Source organism: Maylandia zebra, linkage group LG8 (genome assembly GCF_041146795.1).
Source record: "Maylandia zebra isolate NMK-2024a linkage group LG8, Mzebra_GT3a, whole genome shotgun sequence".
Classification (NCBI taxonomy): Eukaryota; Metazoa; Chordata; class Actinopteri; order Cichliformes; family Cichlidae; genus Maylandia; species Maylandia zebra.
In genome coordinates, this window is record NC_135174.1 from 11,632,692 (window position 1) to 11,653,811 (window position 21,120).

Below are 21,120 nucleotides of genomic sequence, written 5' to 3' on the forward strand. Positions count from 1 at the left end.
TCACTCACCTCCTCGGCTGCCATCTGTACTTCCTGGAAACGCGTTTAGAAAAACAGCCTTGGTGGACTTACTGCCTTTTTTAATCAACTCGCAGGTTATATACACAAAAAGACGACAGTTGACCTTTAATGTCACAAAATTACCAATGATAACATAAACAGGACAGCGAGGCGGAGGGCGAGGAACAGAAGTGGAAGAGAAAGGTGAGCTAATGAGACTACAGTGGTGCCACTACTAACGGGTCAACCTGTGACTTAAAATACTTTTATCCGGTCGCATTGTAAACATTGAGCTCGGCGGTGTGAATCGGTTTTACTGTAACATTTGAAAGGAAGACAGACTGGAAGTGTGTCGCGGGTTAAGCTCTGTTGTTTCCGTGTTTCCTCTCAGAGCGCCACGTCATTAATCGGCGGATGAGTTTGGTTCCAGCTGTGCGCTGCCGTTTCTGCCATCACTCCTATAACTCCGTTCGCCTGCAGCTTGCTGCTGTCCGGCTTTGCTTGACATTTTCTTACCGAAGGAGCAAGAAGCGTCGCTTAGGAGATTAAAGATGACTGCGTCCAACTCGGGTCTCATCATGAACGTGGTGAACAGCATCGTTGGAGTCAGTGTGCTCACCATGCCCTTCTGCTTCAAACAGGTGAGTCTGCTGCTGCGACGCTTACCTTGCGGGACTTGTCCTTAAGTCTCTCCGAAAATCCCCACTCTCTGTTAAAATATTTGCAGGATCAGAGGGAATGCTCAAATCCCTTTCTCCTCTTTTTGTCATATTAGGTCATAATCTTGTTTCACAAAGTTTTAGTAAGGTACAACAGGTAAACAGGTGTTACTAAGCACCTGAAGTGAACAATGCCTTTATTAATATCATTAGTAACATTAGTAACTTATACATCTTTCATAAGAAAGGGACTGCTGGGAAAAAGATCTGCTGTTACTGCATTCATCTTCTAATTTTTAAAAGGAAAACTCATTTTAACATATTAACAGTGTTATTCACTGTCAGGTAGCTTCATTTTTACCAGTACAAATATAATATATATCAATGTCAAAGGGTTATGTGATTGAATAAGAAGTACATTATTTGCCTCTTAAAGGTAGTAGAGTAGAAGAATAACAACAAAATGAGATATAAAAGTGAATAAGCATGACGGGATATTAATGAGTGACTGTGAGAATCACCAGCTTCCTCAGAATGTCAGTGAGCACTTGGTAAGCAGCATCTCCATCCATCAGCAGCACTTTTCATAGAGAGATGAATTTATATCATCACTATCACTATATGAAATTAGGAGGTGTTTTCATGTGAAGGATTTCACCCTCTGGGGAGCTCAGTGGTGCTCGGTTTCATCAGTGCTCTCCGGGTACTCTGGTTTCCTCGAATGTTAGGTTCTCAGCCTATGACAGCAGGGATGGAGCAGATTTAGCAGATTTATCTTGGAGGATATCTCCACTTTCTATGAACATGTAATGCCTTCACATCGCATTTAGTGCTTTATTACATGATTTTTCTTTTTAGTCAACGAAGCTATTCCCAAATTTTTAACTTTGTCATGCCTTTTTAGCACAACTACATGTTTGGAGCTTGTATTTGTTTTGGCTGTTCCTTTCTGTAGGCCTAGCATCAGAATCTTTTCCAGGGTATACTTGTTTTCCAGCTGGCTGAAGGTTTCCTCCCCCGTATTGTGCTTCTAAGTAGTTTGAAGGAAGAAATATTGTTTAAAGTTTAAGAACGATCTCATTTGAATTGGCTTGAGGACACGCCTGCTAACTTTCCATCTGTCTTCTCACAGTGTGGGATAGTGCTGGGAACTATCCTGCTGTTCTTCTGTTCATGGATGACCCACAAGTCTTGTATGTTTCTGGTCCACACGGCCAGCAGCACCAAACGAAGGACCTATGCTGGACTGGGTGAGCTAAAGTGGCAAACAAGAGAAATATTTACTTGTATTTATTTTGTTCTGTTATGTAATGTTTTCAGTCGCCAGTATGTTTGTGGAAAAGCCTGAATGGTGCCCATTTTAAGCAACAGCTGATTTGTGGTTAAAGTGGCGAAAGAAGTTGTTGCTTGTCACTAGTTCTGCGAACAGTTAATAACTGTTCGCAGAACGTTATTTGCTTATAACAATGTTAGATGACATCAAGTGCAGAAGTGTCAATAACAGTAAAGTAAACAAATCTCTGCCCACAAGGACAATATTTAAGCTGCTTCCATATGTGTTACAAACGATGAATGAGGACATTTAATCTTGTTTGATTGTTAGTTTTATCAGGACGGAATATTTTTAGTGCACTGCATGTTGCTCACACTGATGGCACTTTTATTCTTCGCAGCCTTCCACGCTTACGGGAAACCAGGAAAAGCACTGGTGGAAACGAGGCAAGTTCATTGACAAATTTTAGTTTCTGCCTATCAGTAATACAGTTGTTGGATCACTGGAACATTTTAGATGTTCAGTGGAAACAATGGATCCATTACAATGGATATTTAGATTATGCATTGTAGGTCATGTTTAAAAACACATTTTCACAAGGTTTCTCTTGTCTCTCTCTTTTTGTGTCCCTGCAGCATGATCGGTTTGATGTTGGGGACCTGTATTGCCTTCTATGTTGTCATTGCTGATTTGGGCTCAAATTTCTTTGCTCAGCTGTTGGGTTTACAGGTTTGATATCATGATTTTGTTGCTACTCGCTTCTACTTTTTCATAATTTTAGGCTTTTGCGACCAACACTTGTAAAGATGTTGTGAAAACAGGAAAAATACTGAAACTAAGCAAGTGTGTTGTTTTGTCACTCTGTTGTGTATAGGTGACCGGCAGTTTTCGCGTGCTGTTGCTGATTATAGTGTCGCTGTTCATCGTACTCCCTCTGAGTCTGCAGAGGAACATGATGGCCACTCTGCAGTCCTTCTCAGCTATGGCGCTGATGTTCTACACCCTCTTCATGTTCACGGTTAGCCCACTGACACACACACACACACATACATCTAAACTTTACACAGTGCATGTGAATAGGCTGTAGCAGAAATTCTTTTTAGTTGCAGATCTTGAGAAGCAAATAGTTGAAGCATAATTATCAGTAAAAAAGATTAAAAAAGATTGTTTTTGTTGCCTGTCTGTTAGTACAGCAAGTAAAGTACAAATAGATTTAAAGCATGTGTAAGTTGCAGCACAGCTTATTAGCCATGGTTGCTATTTGATTTTCAAAATGTTATTTGGCCAAGTGGTCGTTTTGTTGTCTTCCCTGTTAATTCTTTCTTACGCGCACCATTGTACAGAGCTGTGACATCCTTGTGCAATGCCATATTGTCTTGCTCCTATTTTTAAAGAGAAAATCTGCATGAAATCATTTGAGACAGAGAACAGTTGCTGCGCTGCTCGTTATAGACTGAAAAAAGGCTCTGCCCTGGGAAGGCACTACTTGGAAATGGCCACAGGAGACATTAAAAGTTGTGTAAATGGAAAGTAAGTGGAGAATAAATGGTCAGTTGCAATAAACATCAAACTCAACTGTAGAACAGAAACTCCCACATATGTCCGATTTATTTTACATATATCAAACTTAAACTTTTGGCTGTTTATGCAGCATGTAAAATGCTTTTTTTTCTTTAAAGACAAAACAGTGTGTGTGCATATCTTTCTGGAGCAGCTAGTCAGCACTGATTGACAGCACCACCACATCAGCTGGCTGCGGTAGTAACTACTGGGACATAGTTTCCTTTAAGAAATCAAAATATAACCTTCAAGTTTGTGAAGTTACATAAATTACAACTTTTGCTCTGTGGCCAAGCCCAATGTTTAAATCAAACTTCACTTCTGCATGTCATGCATGTGAAGTTCAGTCTAAATAGGCGTCAGTGCAGCACGGAGCACATTTCTTGCAACAGATTTCAGAATTTTGAACAGTTTCTAAAAGAAGTGCAGTTGTATGCCACGAAGGCGAAATTCAGCAGGAAGAGCGCGTTCACAGTCCGCTGGCAGGGCGGAGATGGCCTGTTGGCCTGCAGGGAGCTATGCACGTTTTCTCCTTTTAACAACAGAGAATGTGGTACAACCGGTCTGTGGGCCAGTCTTGCTTGTGTTGTTGTTGGTCTATCAGGCCAACTCAGAGAAAAGCAAAGTTCTTGCATACAACAAGCCAAACTGTTAAAAACAATGAAAAGTGTCCATTTGAGACACTATCTGTGCTTTGCATACTTTATTTTTTGATCTTTGAAGTTATTTCATGTTTCTCCCATTCGCGATAACCTCCGCTGTTGCTCGCGCCACTATTTTGGCCCACACAACAACACACGGAAGCACGTGTGGTCCGTAAAAACCTCTCTGCACCCCATCCAAGCAAAAACGTGTATGCAGACATGCACTCTGGTGGGACCAGAAATGATGCTTTATGCAGCACGTTCTGATAGAACCGCAGGAGCACGCTGCCATTTGCATTTGCACACAGCCCCCTGCACAAGATGCATTTAGTCTGAAGTGTGGTCAGAGGTGAAAAGTTTGAGTGTAGAAACCATCCAGCAGCAGTTTTCTGGCTCATGTGATTCAACTCATTTACTCTTTAAATATGCACACACAGTTGGTGCGTGCATGTGTGGGTAGCTCTGTTTTACTGACCTGCAGTACTGGTTCCACAGACTTCAAAATGCTGTTTGTACTATTTCTGTGTGATGTGAGTTCTAGCTCTGTGGCATGTCGATAAGGTGGAACAGTGGTGTGGTGTGTGTCCGGCTTTAGATCCAGGCCCGGCCTGGCCCAGACCCCTAACCATCTAACAGTGATGTACCTGCTTCCCTCCCTTTTTCATCCTACCATTAATTGTCCCCCTCTTTCATTTCTCTCCATTGTACTACTTTACTTCTTTCTTTCCCGTCTTGTCTCTCTCGTCCTTCTGCCCACCATCACTCTTTCACTCCACTCTCCTCATCTTTCCGCACCCTTTGTTTGCTCCCTCCCACCCCCTCCTTTTCCACTGCTGTTTCTGCTTCTGGTGCTGTAGATAGTGTTGTCGTCTCTGCGCTACGGCATAATCTCGGGCTCCTGGGTGGAGCGAGTTCACCTGTGGCGCTTCAAGGGGGTCATTCAGTGCCTGCCTATTATCGCCACAACCTTCTGCTGTCACCCGTAAGTAAACCATAGAATCCACCCCCCTCCCCCTCCCCAAAAATATAACATACCACTGTAAGGCGGTGGGGACGGAGAGGGGGTGAGTGAAGGAAGCGCGATGTTTCCCCCGCAGTGTGACACTCCTTACTCCCTCCTCCGACCTACCTGAGCCTTCTTCCTCCTTCTTTCAATCATCCACAATCTCACCTTTGATTGTGATCTGGTCTGAGCCATTTGAGCTCTGTGTGTTTGTGTGTGTGTTTTTGGTGGCAGTAGTAATAAGGCAGAGAACATAGGGAAGTGACAGGCTCATTTTTGCTGCCCTCCACCTTCAGTCCTGGTCTGTGTGGGTGTGGCAGGTTTTCCTTTGGGATCTTATCAGGTGCTGTGAGGAGCAAGACAGAGCACATGCTGATGAAAACCTATGAATTAGTGTTTGTCTACATATTCCTTTCATATGCCTCTTATTTCTTGCAAATTTATGATTTTTGCTTTTATTCATTTTGTATCATCTTCATTACTCCAGTTTTTCCACTACAGCAGGTTTTGTTCAGTGTGGGATTTCCTGTCACGTCTCTTTGTTATTTCCAGCTCTTCATTTTCTCTGGTTTTTCTCTCCCCATTTATTACTTTCATTATCTGTCTGTGAGCCATAAGCGAGGGTATTGTTCCCATTCTTCTTTTCACTCTTTCCCCAACTTTTCTCCATTTGGTTTGGGCTGTAACTCCCCCTTCCCCCCGCCTCCTTCCCCTCAGATGGTGCTGTCCTCGTTCAAACATGGGCTGCTCAGCGGCTGGTGGCTAGGGCACATCAATATGGTGCGCTGGGAGGGTGTGTTTCGCTGTCTCCCCATCTGTGGGATGGCCTTCGCCTGCCAGTCGTAAGTACTCCTCCACCTGTGCAGGATCACATGATGAAAGTAATGTCAACCACGACTAAATAGAATTCTGACGTTGGAAGCTCAGTGACCTATAGTGAACGTTCGATATTAGTCTTATAAATATGTGCAGTGTAACTCCCAAAACGTGGGCTTTTCCGCTCTTCCACACAGGGAACTAAATGTTTTATCGCTGCATGTAGAGAAAATTTCACAATTGGTGCATGAATACTCACAGCATTTTTTTTTTAAAGCCACGGTGGAGGATTTGGGGTAAAAAGAAACAGATTTGTGGTGGAGGTGGTTGATAAGGCATCGCTATTTGTAAAAAGAAGCTGCTTTTGTTGCTTAGATGTGCTTTCTTTAGTTTTAACCATCTGCGCTTACTTTTCGCTTTGTGTTTTCTAATTCAGTCAGAAAATGACGGAATCTGACACAGAAGATGAGCGGACACTTATAAGAAAAAATAAAATCAAGTGGATGGTTTAGATTTGCAAAAGCTGCAAAGTACTGGATGCTTTTTGAGAGGGAAGGCATGTTGGATTTTTGAAGCTGACTATGCATTAGCTGCTGTCTATAAATATGCACCAGAGGTGTTGAAATATATGGCTATTGATGATAATCATGACATACAGAAGAAGCAATTGATAATATATGTGAGCAATCCATCACTAGCTTCTTCTTGCCTACACATATTATGCATTTTTAAAGTGAGGTGGTCACCTTACTTTAATAATCCATGAATTTTTCTGTAGCTGTGATAACGTCTCCCTTACACGCAGAGAGAGATTCACGTTCCACAACAATCGCACTAAATCAAACTGCGATGCTCACACAGGGAGAGTTAAGCTGTTGAGGAATTAATTCTTAATTTAGCTTCCGCGTTGTTGCCTTCTTGTGCCGCTGCTCCTCCTCTCTCCTCTGCATTCGTCAGCTAACACTAACGCCACACGAGACTCCGTTATTGTGCTTTAAGTCGCAGGTTTCTTCAGTTTGTTACTCACCTGATCGAGTCACAGCAGTCTGGTGCTCTAGTTAAAGTGCACTTTAAATAAAGTACCCCGCCTCTTAGCAAATGACAGCTGGAGTAGACTCGGGGAGCCCCAGTGATCCGGAATTGGATAAGTGGTTAAGGATAAAAGTGAATTCTGTTGGCCTTGATATTCATGTGGTGAACATCTGATATCAACCCTAATATTAGCGAAAGTGAAAAATGATGGGGGAAAATGAGGTGTTCTTTTCACTTCCCAGCAATGTTTTATTAAGAAACGTGTTAGTGTAAAGACCCTGTTTGACTCCAGACCGCTGTGTGCCCAGCTGTGATGCTATACCACTACATGTAATGGTAATAATGTATTTATTAGGTCAAAAGAGCTAGCAAAGTTTGAGCGTCCTATCGGTTGGGCTCTTATATATAATGAATGCTGTGCTGCAGTCTTTACTAACAGTAAATAATAGGAAGGTTTCCAACACAGCGTTTGCATGCTGTTCACAATGCTCACTGGTTTATTTTCACTGATCACAGCTTCTTCTTCTTTACTGCCTCCATTTTCACTCATTTGCATGCTTTGTCACTGCCTCTTTTTGTCCTGTCCTCTACGCTTCAGTGCCCACTCTGGGCGTGCAGTGAGCTGAGCGGGTGGTTCAGCTCACTGCACCAGTATCCTGTTAGACATGAATGTCTAACAGGAGCAAGTTAATCTTTGGTGCTGGAGAGGGCTGTAGGGTGTTACGGTGAGGTCATCAGGGGCCAGATGTTTGGGTGGTGGCAGTGTATGGTTTTGTTTTGTGCGAGAAAGAGTGAGGTAAGTGATAGAAGTGGGCGACTGTAGCCTTGGGAGTGAAACAGGACTTTTTAATTAATGTAATCACACAAAGCTAACATAACATTATGGTATGGCAGACAGGCGTGATCATTAGCAAGCGAGGTGTGCATGTGATCCAACAAGAAGAAAGTATGAGCTTGTATGTGTTTATGTGTGCTTCCTCCGTCGTCCCACTAGTAGTGCTGAGTGATATTTGGCATGGCGATTTCTTGGCCTGTGGTAAGGCTGAGCGAGGCAAGCGCTCCGTTAGGCGGCAGGCAGCTTAAGCCAAACCACTAATCAACACATTGGACTGCCGCCATCTCACAGACACACTGATGTATTCACAGGCTGATTAAACAGCTCTCAGCACATTGGATTTTTATTACATTCATGAAATGTGTTTACTTTCAGTTAAAACATTACTTAACATCACCATTATGATGGGATGGGAGCTGGCCCTGTTGTTTTTTGGCTGAGCGTCTGAACAGCGAGGAGCAGTTAGCTCATAATAGAGGGACATAAGAAAAACATGTATGGCAGAAACATCTTTCTATGATGCTACTGCTGGTGTGTTTTCCAGTCCCATTTAATGACACTGTCTTCCACACACTCACTTCTCCCACAGTCAGTCAATGAGATTTCATTGTGTTTAAGGACTAGCCTCCGAGTCAGGTCTATTGAGCAACCATTAGATGCTTTTGCACTGCGCTTGCAGTATAACGTTTTATTTAACATTGGTTATAACATTAACTGGTTTCCACATTAAACAAGCACAAGGAATGGCATCATGCTAGCTAATAAAACCGAGTGTGTGAACAGAGAGTCAGGCAAAGGGAGAACAAAGGCCAGTGAAAGTTATGGTTTCTCTCTCTCTTCTGTCTTTCGCCTCTCACATGTATAAGAGAAAGGGAGGGAGAGAGAAAAAGGAGGCGAGTAAAAAGAGTCTGCCAGGAAAGTTTATAATGCTCTAAAACCTGTCCAGCCACTTGCAGTTATATATAAAGCCTGTAAATTCACTGGTTAATGTGCCGATGGTCCCCTCCACACTCCCACACTCGCCTTAAAGCACAGGACAGGAAATGATGAAAGGAGGTCGACACCTGTGTTAATAGACGAGCATTTCAGCCTCAGCCGGCCTTCACTACTGTCACCCATACTGTGTCTCTCACACACACAAACACATATGCAGTGGTATCTAGACAAACACTTGTGCATACCGTACATCACTACCACTCCCATTACATTACTTTCATCTACTGCCATCGTGAGAAATGACTGCAATAAAAAAATAAAACTTTAAGCATGAATTGATATTAATATGAATTAAGATTCATATTCTCAATATGAAGATTCCAATTGTTGAAAAACCTTCATTTATATGATGTTGTATGATTGATTGAGTCGAATGACTTTTTAAAGTAGTTTGATTACATCTAAGTAGAAGATTGAAGTATTAATTTCAAATGTTTATTGATAATTGCATTGCATTCATATATTTTTAATGGGCTAAACAAAGAAGATGAAATCGTGTAGATTAAACCATCCAGTGTTAGTTGGATATTGACAAGGACATGAGGGAAGAGATGCATCATTTGATTACTGAGCATCGCAAATGGACCCCCATATGGCTGCTTAATAAAGGAACGCTACAGAGCGGTTTCTAAATTTGAAGTAAGTGGCCGTGAAGACTGTCATATTGCCAGCTGTTTGGGGGGACAAAAATCAAATGAAACATCTGTAGGACTACGTTCCTCGATCTCCCTGCTAGAACTGTTGCATTGTAGAATTTGTATGTCTGATAATTCAGACAGTATAAGATCACATTGCAACAATAGTGTTGTGCCATGCAGTATACAGGGTGTTTTTGTTTTGTTTTTTGGCTTACTATCTCTTACAGGCAAGTGCTACCAACCTACGACAGCCTCGATGAGCCGTCTGTTAAGCGCATGAGCACCATTTTCACTTCATCTCTCAACGTTGTTACCATCTTCTACATCACAGTGAGTGGAATCACTCTTTCTCAGTTGTGTTCACATCACTCCTATTTTGTAATATTAAAGAGTATCTGAGTTTACTTATCTTAAAATTTTAACAGGTCACTGCCAAAAAAGCTAATGACATGAGTTCACTTTTTTTAATGTCTTTTAATGGGATTAGATTACACAATATCAGACTAATCTGGATGGTGTAAGGCATTGATTTGAATCTGGAGCTTGCAAATCAGTCAGTTATTCATAGACTGTATATAAAAGATGCAAACAGCTACCTTAACTTCACTCACTAGTTACCAAAGACCCGCTGAGTTTTAGCCATTGCTCTCTTGCTGTTTTTAAAACCGGATGTGACAAAAAAAATTAGGTCTTGAGGCACTTCCACACCGGCTTCATGTTTCAGACACTGAGGCTACATCAGTCTTGTACATACTGCCTCTGGTCTTTATGGACAAAACTTGCACTGTATCTTGTCCTGAGAGAAAGACTAGCATGTTAGATTTTTGCAGTCTTTCATGATGGTTTTGTCACTTCTGTGAGGGAAACATGATGAAGAGAAAGAGCAGTGACATTGTCCTGCATGTAAGTTGGTAAGCGTGATTAATCAGAGAGCAACATTTAGTCTGTCATAGGTCTCACTCATGAAACAACAAGATTTTATGACCTCTATATAAACAACAACAATGTGTATTCTGAGCTTAGCATCCTACAGTACACACTCTTGATGGAGTTTCTGGTATTTTATATTATTTATGGCAGAAATGTGTCTTTATCCTGATATTAAAACAGTCTTGATGGCTGATATTGGCATCAGAAACTATAAAAATTCCTCCTTCTTTTTGCTTTTCCCCAAACACCATGTTTGGTTCTGTCTCCAGGTGGGTTTCTTTGGGTACGTCAGCTTTACAGAGAACATCGCAGGGAACGTGCTGATGAACTTTCCATCCAACCTGGTGACAGAGATGATACGCGTTGGTTTTATGATGTCTGTAGCTGTTGGATTTCCCATGATGATCCTGCCCTGCCGCCAGGCCATCAACACTATGCTTTTTGAGCAGCAAGTGAGTTCAGATATACTCAGACGCTCCCTTTGTCCTCTGCATTTTAAAAAAGAAAGTCTTAATGCTTGTTTGCTTGATGGTTTTCTCACTTTACTGAATTGTTAATAGTAGAGGGATGAGAATTTGGATACAAATTAGATTGTGAAAGAGGACCTCCCATTCTTTCTTTCATGCAGTTTGAAGATGCATTTAGAAGTTTTTCGTGTAAACACAAACAGCAGGTGTTTCCCTGTAACACCCATAAATGTATTGAATCTGTAATCAGTTTGTAAATGTGAGATTTGTTACATCACTAAATCCCCTCTTTAGCTCTTTTTTTTCTATCTTACCATTTTTGTTTTACAGCAGAAGGATGGGACATTTGCCGCTGGGGGTTACATGCCTCCTCTGCGCTTCAAGATGATCACCCTGTGCATTGTGTTTGGCACTATGCTGGGGGGCATTCTCATCCCCAACGGTACGTCCTTTTTGTGTGTGTGTGTGTGTGTGTGTGTGTGTGTGTGTGTGTGTGTGTGTGTGTGTGTGTGTGTGTGTGTGTGTGTGTGTGTGTGTGTGTGTGAGTGAGAAAAATTGGTTGTGGATTGCATGGACTAAAATAAAATGGTGTGTGTATGTGTGCTGCTCGCTGGAGGTCTTAAGGTGCATGTGTTCCTTTATGTGGGCGTAGCTGGGGAGCTTTACGATGTGTGTGAATGTGACTTTACGAGTCAGTGACTGTCACACTCTAACACAGTCCTTAAATCAGGGCCCTTACTTTTATCTCCTTTTAGATGGGCAGACAGGAAGATAGGGCTATTATTCTCCCGGACTCTTTCTCACACACTCGCACACAAACAAACGTCCAGTACACACCAGTATTGGCTCTCCGTCAGCTTCCTTAAGTCCTTGTCTCTCTCATAAAACGCTCCAAAATTGCATAGATGTAAAGGTTAGCATTATTTTGTGTTTTGTCCACCCACTGTTTGTTAAAGTTTTGATTGGGTGAACACGGAGACACACACAGAGCCGGTCAGATTGGCTCTTTGTGTATTTAATCAGGCTAATAGACTGCGGAGAAAGGAGGTAAGGACCCTGGGGGGAATGGGCACTAAATCTGAGGGAAACAATATGGTGTCCGTCCTCTAGATGAACGATGGGTTTCCGGGCTTGACGCCCAGTAGGCCCATTCGTTGTGACTTGGGTGTGGCCACGGCTCGCTGCTGCCAGCAGCAGTGTGCCACGGATGGCGTCTGTGAGGGGCCGTTATGAATCCAGTTTGTAATGAGGAGCCCAGATCTGGGACTCTAGCAGTCTTTTTTCACCCAGTCTTTTTTTGGCACAAAGAAACAGAACCAGTGCACTGAAACAGACAGAAACGCTTCAGCTCTGGTAACGTTGGTGTCATGTTGATTTAACAGTGTTTAGGTTGGTTTAATTAAGTTTTCATTGTACTGCAACATCTGGGGAGGCACACCTTGGATCTCCAGATCATTTTCCTGTTAGTTTAGTTGTTGTACCGCTTGTCGAGCTAACTTTTGTCCAGTTTGTTATAACCATTTCAGACATTTAAGCTAACTCTTTCAGCACTCTATCCATTAACATTTGGTGAGCACCTCTGTTTTGGAACTAGTGCACTACAGGCCCGCAGATTTTTTATTAAACCGGTTTTCCTGTCTTTAGTGGAAACTATTCTGGGTCTGACTGGAGCCACCATGGGCAGCCTCATCTGCTTCATTTGTCCTGCTCTCATCTACAGAAAGATCCAAAAGAACAGCATCATTGCTCAGGTTAGAAACTTTGAATCTGCACTTTTCCAGTATATTTATTTGGGGAAAATATTTTGTCTGACAATTTGTTGTTCTCCACTTCCTGTCCTGTAGCTGGTGCTTTTTGTTGGTCTGGGCATCCTGCTGATCAGCACCTTTACCACTCTCTCAATTTCGGCCAGTAGCCCCGGTCCAAGGATCCAACCTCCTCCTCCTGCACCTGGCAAGAACAGCCAGCAAGAACTACCAGACATCCCTGAACCGCACGGTAAAGATCGCGAGTTTCTGTAATGGCTGGCAATCACTTAGGAACTAGATGGGCTGTAAATGAAAGTGGTTTACTAATGAGCCATGGAAACATTTACCTCAGTGGGCCAGAGCCGGAGCTGTCTGTAGCATCTGAGATTGGACAGCAGAGTTGCATGTAATTATTTCCTTTAAAATGCACCAGCAGTACAAGAGACATGTTTGTTTCTTGTCTTATTTTTAAAGTCACAGACTGCTCGCAGCACCTTGAAGGCGCATTGTAAAGAGAATGTGAACCAGTAGCAAAGGGCCAGTGAGACTAAAACAAAAGCACAAAGCCACGGCAGAAGAAAGGCTTTCTTTTATCTCTCGGAGAAGAAAAGATGGAGACAGACAGAGTGACTGGTAGACAGACAGGCAGGGTGAGGAGATAACCTCTTGATAATATCTGAAAGCAGTGTTGAGTGCTTGACACTGATGAAGCGAGATTGATGCCCTTCAAACTCCAGCAATTTCTCTCCACCCCTCTACCTCTGTTCATTTCTCCTGCCACCCCCCTCCAAACCTCTTCCCCCCCAAAATACATTGTCTACACCCCCTTTCTCCCCGCATATCTCACATGGCAGCTATAAAATGCCTGCAAGCGCTGGCTGTATAAAAGGAAATGGGGTGTGGGGTGATGATGATATGGGTTTGGGGATAAATGAAAAAAAATGGAGACGAGACCCAGAGGAAACCTTCTGAGCTGATGTTTCCAGTTTTAGGGTGAAAGAAGAAGAGCATGGAGGGAGTCCTGACAGTTAATCATCCTCAGCTCTCGTGGTCTTTTCTTACTGTGCAGTTCCTTCTTGTTCACTCCCATCCAGAAACTCTCATTTGTGGATTTTTGTTTTTCCCTCCCAGCTTTGCTTCACACTAAACTCACAAGAGCCAGGATAAAAACTTGTTTTCTTTCTGCCACACTCTGATATCATTTCTCTCTCCCGTCACCCTCATTAATTCGACACATCACTGATGCCAGTCTTGCCATTTTCAGTATTTGCTGCCCCCTAGTGGCTGTACACGTCCAAAACCAAAAATGTCCATATTTTCAGATGGCATTTGGTATGAGAATTATAGCACCAAGAAATGAAGTCTAAGATTAACTGTTTTAATCTTAGACTTTTAATCAACTAAATGTCATAAGACTATAGTGGGCTAAAATCTAAAGTTGATTCGGTCGACTAAAAGATAAAGTGTAAAGTTTGTCATGTTTTTACCGGTGATGGTTGCTCCACACAGTTTACAAAGCAGCTTATTTTTCTTATTTTTGAAATCTGGCTATGTGTCGTGTTTTCTTTTCCTCCCAAGTGAATATAATCAGGGAAATAAACAAAAGAACCTGTACTGTTACCTGGGGGCAGATCAAATTTTTGTTTAGCCTTGTTCCAAAAAGAGAACTTCTAATTGGATCACTAAACTCGTCCCAGCCTTATTCGCAACTTAATTAGTTCTGATTTGATCTCGTCTCTCCAGAAAATTTTCAACTCATTTTTAATCATTGACGAAAGTGTCAATACATTCGATCACAGATTTTGTCCTCATATATTTGTTTGCATAAATTTTTGTTTACCTATCGTCTTGTTTGTGTCAGAAAACTGTGATGAAAATATGGGGATATCTTGGGATGATATCTGGCATTAGATTAGCTGACCATAGTGAAACAGTAGAACAGTAGCATTAATGAGACGTTCCATTTTTTGCACCTACATGCAGACAACCCTGCAAACAAGAAGCCAGTGGAGATAGAAAAGCCTGACAATCATCTGCCTGTGGAGGTGGTGCAGCCTGTGGAGCGGGACCCAGGTGAGCCCCCCCAGATTAAAGGACCAGTTGATCTATCGAAGGAGAAGAAGGACGAGGAGGTGCAGTTGGATCGTCCTGATGCGGGTAAGGAAACTGAACCAAAATCGGAACATTAACTGGATGTCGAACTTGTAAGGATTACCATTTCTTATTTATCCAGGTGTGGCAGTGCCAGAGGGAGAGGCCCATCGTCATGAACCACCCATTCCTCATGACAAAGTAATGGTAGACAGAAGAAAGAACATTGCAGAGCTGAAAGATGAAAACAAACAACCTGTTGCTGCAGAAGGTGTTGAAGAAAACCCTCTAAGAGGCAACGAGCAAGATTTCGAGAATGCTTTGAAAGTGGAAAACAAAGATGACAAGGTTGATGAAAAACCTGCAAAAGAAGAGGATCTGGGTGGAGGTGAAGTCTTGTCGAACGAGCTGGTTGATAAGCCTGTTGCAGAAGCAGGCAAAAAGTTGGAAGTTGCCCCATTAAAGGAGGGTGAGAATCTCAACGCTGTTAAAGAGCCCCTTGCAGATAATGCAGGTGTAGTGGCCAATCAGGCTGCAGAAGCCAATCAGGATGCAGCAGCCCAAGTCCATAAAGTGGGGAAAGCTGCAGATGCTGCAGAGAAAGGTGAGCATTTCAAGCTGTTTAACTGTTGGTTAAGCAAAATGATGAAAAAGGCGTTCTAAGAGAGTGTTTGTGATATGTAATGACCTTTAAGCTCCACCTGCTGAAGGAGAGCATCGCCCTGCTGGAGAAGAGGCTCCAGCTGCTGAAGGCAAAGATGCAGCAGATGACAAGATGGAAGGTAAGTGGAGTAGACATGTTCAATAAAATTCAAAGTTAAATTCATTTATTTAGTAGCTGCCAATTTTTTCAGCATGCTGTGAAAAACCTTAATCACGTCCACATTTAAAAATCAGCCTAAATCAATTTGCACTCGCATTTATAGTGGCTGATAGTTTTTTTTTGTAAACCATGACCTGCTCTCGGTCGGGGGAATGGCCCTCACATTTGTGCAGACACAGACTTGGGTTTTTATTTTATATTAATAGTTTGCTAAAATGTGGTCCAGGCTTTCCTTATCTGTGTCACTGTGTAACACTGACATACTAAGTTTGTAGCAGAGCTTGCTAAGCATGGAAAGAGCTGCTGCCTGAATGGAATCCAGATGCACCCTAATTGTCCCACTAGAGCCACTTCCGCCAACTCTGACTTTAAATTGCTTCCGCTATGAGAAACACATACGAGACGTTCTCTTGTTTCCAGCAAGACTCAATACAAGAGTCTCCATGCATTCACTGCATCTGACAAGCTGAAGACCTAGTGAATCACCTTTATGGCCACAACATTGTCCCAACATTAATGGGAAAATCCCAGTACATTTATCTTTATATTTATATTCTTCTAATTTTCAAATATCAAATATTTTCTTACAAAATCACTTTGCTGAAGTTAAGACGTGTTTAAGGCAGCAGGTGTGTTGGTGTTGGTTATATTTAGAAGACGATTTGTTGTTTTTAGCAGTTTCCAGCTCTTAGAGAGCTGTACTGGATGTATGTAGCCAATGTTGATTCGCTAATGTGGTATCAACTGACCAATCAGAGCAGACTGAGCTTTCCAGAGGCAGGATTTGAAGAGACTGGAGGTAAAACGTTGTTTCAGAGTTCCTGCTGCAGGAAAATCAGCATGTGAAAAAATGTGTTTTTGAACATTAAAAATGTCAAACTGGTAAAATTGTGAAACTTTAACTAAGTGATATATGAGGACTTTATTTAAAAATGAAATGCTGGACTTTAAAAAAAAATCCAAATATGAAGTCAGGTTACAGGAAAGGCTCAATAAATAAATAAATAAATAACAAACACTTAATTTAACCTCTTTGTTTTCTGGGTGGGAGAGTGCAGTATTCCTCTTATTGGCTAATTTAGACTGCTATGTAGCCCACTTCCTCTTTCTTTTCTCCTGCTTCGCTTGTTTTATCTTAATGATCCCTTCTTGCCTATTATTCCCTGTTTGATGGTGTTAAAAAAGAAAAAGAAGTACAGATGTTTCCTCTCACTTCTTGACTTAGCTCGATCCTCTTTTTTGGCTTTTGTTGACTTTCTCATTCTGTTATTCTGTTGTTTACTTTTGCCTTCTCTTCCTTTTTTCTCCATCTTTTCTTTCTGTCTCTGCTGGACTCCTGTCGCAGTGATAAAAAAGCTGGTTGCAGGTATGAACTCCCTCTTGCCTCTTCTTCAGGTTATCTCAATCTGTCTGTCACTCAAATTTTTAAACATTTACAAAATGGCTCATCTTTTTTTTTTTTTAATTATTGCTTATACAGTTGTGTGTGTTTTATGTTTGTGTGTGTTTATATTTAAACTTAATACTAGTAAACTAAAACCACCCACTCACATTGCCTGTTAACATAATCTGTGTCCACACCTGCCTGTTTAAGGCTACAGTCTAGAAAAGCGTGTTAACTGGAAGTAGTAGATTATTAACTGTTTCCTGTCTGCCCCCCTCACCCCCAGAGTCTGGCCCTAGTTTTATTAAGCCTCCTAACTAATGCCCTGTTCTCTGAACAGGTCGTTACTTATTTTAATTAAATGTTTTTGAATGGTTTGTTTCCATGTAGAGGGTCAGCTGGACCACGCGGTGCTTCTGCAGGTCATTAAGGAGCAACAAGAACAACAGAAAAGGCTTCTGGACCAACAGGAAAAACTATTGGCTGTCATAGAAGAACAACACAAGGAAATCCACCAGAAACAACCTGCTGGTGTGTATATACCTTCTTTTTTTCTTTTTTTTTTGTAGTCATGACAACTTGTAAAGAAAACACAACTTAAATGTGGCCCATTTAAGTTAAGGGCCACATTTAAGTGGTGGCCCTTAACTTAAATGTAATGTTTTTGCATTTAAAGGGGGCGCTGCTGAAGGCGATGGTGAGAAAGGCATCCAAGGACAACCAGAGATGATGGAAGGTGGAGCAGCAAAACCTAAGGAGTCTGGACTGGAGCAGCCCAAGGAGGGAGCTGGAGCTCCACAGGCTGGAGGAAATGAGGCTCATGCTCTGGCCCAGAATCAAGCTCAGGTTGAAGATAAAGGTGCTGAAGCTAACCCTGCAAAAGTAGCCGTACCAGCAGCTTACAAGGAGGATGCAAATGTTGCGCTCGCAGGAGAATCACATAAGGAAAGTGAGGTCGGGGCGAGGGGAGTGCCATTGGGGAAGCAAAAACTTGAACCTGTAGCTCAGAATGATCAGTTACCAGAAGAAGAGGCAATTGAAAAACTTAAGAAAGAAATGGTAGGCAAAGAAGATCAGGCAAAACAAGGAAAAGAACGGCTGGAGAGGGAAATGAAGGAGAAGCTAGCCAGGGAAGAGGAGTTAGAGAGGGAAAGATCAGAGAGAGAAAGGATAGAGAAAGAAGTTCAGGCACGATTAGAAAAAGAACGGCTAGAAATGGAGAGAAAAGAAAAGGAAAGGCTAGAGGAAGAAAGGATAGAAAAGGAAAGACAGGAAGTGGTGGCCAAACAAGAGTTGGAGAGGGAAAAGATAGAGAAAGAAGTTCGAGAAAGGCTGGAAAAAGAACGACTGGAAAGGGAAATAAAAGAGAATCTGATCAGAGAGCAAGAGCTTGAGAAAGAAAAAGCATTAAAAGAGAAACTTGCACGCGACAAAGCTGCAAAAGAGCGATATGAGCAGGAGCTGCAGAAAGCGGACAATGAAATACTTGATAAAGCAAAGAAAGAGGAGGCATTGCAGGAGGCTCAGGAGAGGCTGCTTCAGCTGCAGCAGGCCATAGAAGCTCAAAATGCTGGAAAAGCTGCACAGGGGGGCAAGATAGATGATGGTGAGGCTTTGAAGAAAGGAGGACGAGACCTCAAAGAGAAAGCTGCTGCTCAGCCAGAACCCGGAGAAGGGGAGGAAGATGGCGAGGTTCACCCCCAGGGCTCCCACGAGAAAGTTAGGAAGCAGGGAGAGATAGATCTGAAGCGGAGGCGTAGGTCACTTGGAGAGGCTAGAGGGCCCCTGGAGGACACTGAGGCGTCCAGGGGGGTTCCAGGGTTGGAGCCCCTGCTGGAGCTGGGGGGGCAAGATCTGCACGCAGCCCTGGAGGGGCAGCTACTGGCTGGGGCAAGGCTACACACACGGCAGATTAAACAGGCCTCAGAGGATGAAGAAGCTAAATAACACACACACATTCTTATTTAGCGGTCAAACACATACTGTAGACCTGCAGAACCTCTAATACTGTGGACCGTGATATTGCTGCCTTACATTCTCTTTTGCCTTTGGAGTTGTTAAGAAGTGGACTGTGTTGTTTTTCTTGATACTGTGTAATCTGCCAGGGAGCTAAAGTCTTTATCAAAGAGCAAAAGTGAATGTAAATATTAACTTATTTTTGTTTCCAGAGAAAATTTTGAAGACGTCATTGTTTAAAGTGTACATACATCTATGCAATTACCTTTCTGTGGAGTGTTTTTGAAAAGGACGCTATTCGTATTTGAGTCACATGTACTCCTTTTGTTATTCAGTTGTTCCTTGGTCTTTGTAAATGTTGTAAATGCTTTTAAATGTGATCCATGTATTTTCTTATAGAACCCAGTTACCCCAAATTTAATGTACTGTGGCTTCAGGCCCTTTGATAGTGTTTTTGCTTCATGCTTTCAAAATGAGGTATTTAACTACACGCTGGAGTTTTGAGATATAGAGTAGCCTTACTATTTCCATAAACTGTGGACAGCAGAGCAGCTCGAACCAGACAACCTGGATCAATACCTGTAGTTTCTAATCATTCCATCTTTATTCCTAGTATTTCTTCCAGGTTGATTTATTAGTGCCTTTCACTTAACATACTACAGCGTATATTTTATTCAAACAAAATGTGTTTTTTTTCCCCTCAATATCTGGTCTTTTTCTTCCACTAAATGATCTTATTTGAAGATATAATAATGGAAGGTATTTTGGACTTCTGTATTGTCTTTCATTGCCTAGCACTTCAACATATTGGACCTTTGCTTTATAAAAGAGGCTATTTTTGTGACTATTTTTCTACATGCATGTTATTTCTGTACATTTTGCTGATAAAAATTAATAAAGATCATATATCGAAACATCAAAGTCAGGGTTTTATTTATTTACACACAGACACGCACAGGTTTTCACGTTAAAGACTACGGCAGTTCTTAATGGCTTATCTCAACCACACCAACGTGAAAAACTTCTTAGCATCAAAAGTCAGTCAACTTGGTCTTCTTGAGATTGGTCCAGATAAGCCTGGATGATTTCCATTCATCTGGCTCTTTTTTTGGCCTGTAATAAAATCAAATATATAAATAGGTAAATGGATAACATTAAACAGAACTTTCAGTGTGACAGTTGCTGACACTGGCACTTACTGCATTGGTAAAGCAGATCTTCAGTGCTTCAAACTCTTTGGCACACAGATCCTTCCTCAGCTCCTGTGTGCCTGTTGTGGTAGCAGCTACACACTTTCCATACACTGCTGCCTGAATAACACACAAATTAAAACGTCACATGAAGCACATTTGTTAATGTAATAAATAACTGCATTACTTGGACCAATGTTTTATTAACAAATGTACCCATTTTTATTAACTTAATTTCCACTGTTTGTTTATTAAGAATTGGCACATTAACTTTATTGCCAAAAATTCACCAGAAGCTAAACCATGCTCTAAAATGTTAACTAGGTAAATCTAGTAATAAAAAATAATAATACAATACAAACAAGTGCTTATGTGTGCTTTAAAGAATAATTAACTGGTAGGTCTTTTTGTAAACTACATCTTGAGATAATAAAGTACATGGCAGCACGTGTATATTGTTAAAAGCTTAAATGAGGAAATATTTTGGATGTCCCCTACTGGGAGCTGCTGTAGAGATGGCAGCTGGCTTTGATGGGAGAGGCAGCTAAGTTTATTCATATCTAATGAGAAGAAGAGAGGTTCCAGAGTTGAACCCGTTCAAAGGATAATCTACCAAGCAGTATTTTTCCACCATGTACTTACCTCGTTCGCACACTGTGCAAAAAGTTCCGGGAAAAGTCTCATTTTCTCCCTAGTGCGACTCCAGACATTTGACCCAGACATGCTGTTCAGGCGTAAATAGATTTGTTTTAATATCTGGTAAATTTTTTAAGTCAACGATTAAAAAAAAAAAACGAAGCAGCAATATTTTCGTGTCAAATAGTTTCTTAAAACCTCTGACAACTCAAAAGAACCGAAATTATTTTTATCATACAACTAACAGACGGAGCTCCGGTGAAAACCCTGGGCAGCGCCATGTTGACGACTGTTTACGCCCATAAAAAAATCTGAACTATGATTCGTTCATTTCCTTGTCAGAAAAAACATTTCTGAAGGTTGATTCGTCATGTTCCAACTCCTGGTTTAACCAGAACGCCAATAGAGTCGAGGATTGCTGCTTAGTGTTTTGTTATTGG

General features: G+C 41.7%; 2 protein-coding genes across 6 annotated transcripts; one reads left to right on the forward strand and one right to left on the reverse strand.

Annotated features, from left to right (window-relative positions):
* slc38a10 (solute carrier family 38 member 10) lies at positions 1-19,775 on the forward strand. 5 transcript variants are annotated; one of them, XM_076887321.1, is made up of 18 exons: positions 1-203; positions 391-640; positions 1,791-1,908; positions 2,332-2,377; positions 2,567-2,660; positions 2,806-2,949; positions 4,993-5,117; positions 9,683-9,785; positions 10,655-10,837; positions 11,183-11,294; positions 12,497-12,603; positions 12,697-12,850; positions 14,584-14,757; positions 14,834-15,295; positions 15,387-15,473; positions 16,860-16,880; positions 17,289-17,429; positions 17,516-17,647. In XM_076887321.1, the coding sequence occupies exons 2-18, from the start codon at positions 551-553 to the stop codon at positions 17,530-17,532; spliced, it is 2,178 nt and encodes a 725-aa protein (XP_076743436.1). In that variant the 5' UTR covers positions 1-203; positions 391-550; the 3' UTR covers positions 17,533-17,647. The 5 variants fall into 5 exon arrangements, with proteins under 5 accessions (XP_076743436.1, XP_076743433.1, XP_004562414.3 ...); XM_076887318.1 differs by having other exon boundaries at positions 3-203; positions 17,575-19,775; XM_004562357.4 differs by lacking the exon at positions 4,993-5,117 and adding an exon at positions 5,856-5,980 and having other exon boundaries at positions 3-203; positions 17,575-19,775.
* Positions 19,776-19,826: 51 nt separating this feature from the next.
* ndufaf8 (NADH:ubiquinone oxidoreductase complex assembly factor 8) lies at positions 19,827-20,990 on the reverse strand. Its single transcript, XM_004562355.5, has 3 exons — positions 20,687-20,990; positions 20,054-20,164; positions 19,827-19,967 (listed from the first exon to the last, which is right to left on the reverse strand). The coding sequence occupies exons 1-3, from the start codon at positions 20,765-20,767 to the stop codon at positions 19,947-19,949; spliced, it is 213 nt and encodes a 70-aa protein (XP_004562412.1). The 5' UTR covers positions 20,768-20,990; the 3' UTR covers positions 19,827-19,946.
* Between the last annotated feature and the right edge of the window lie 130 nt (positions 20,991-21,120).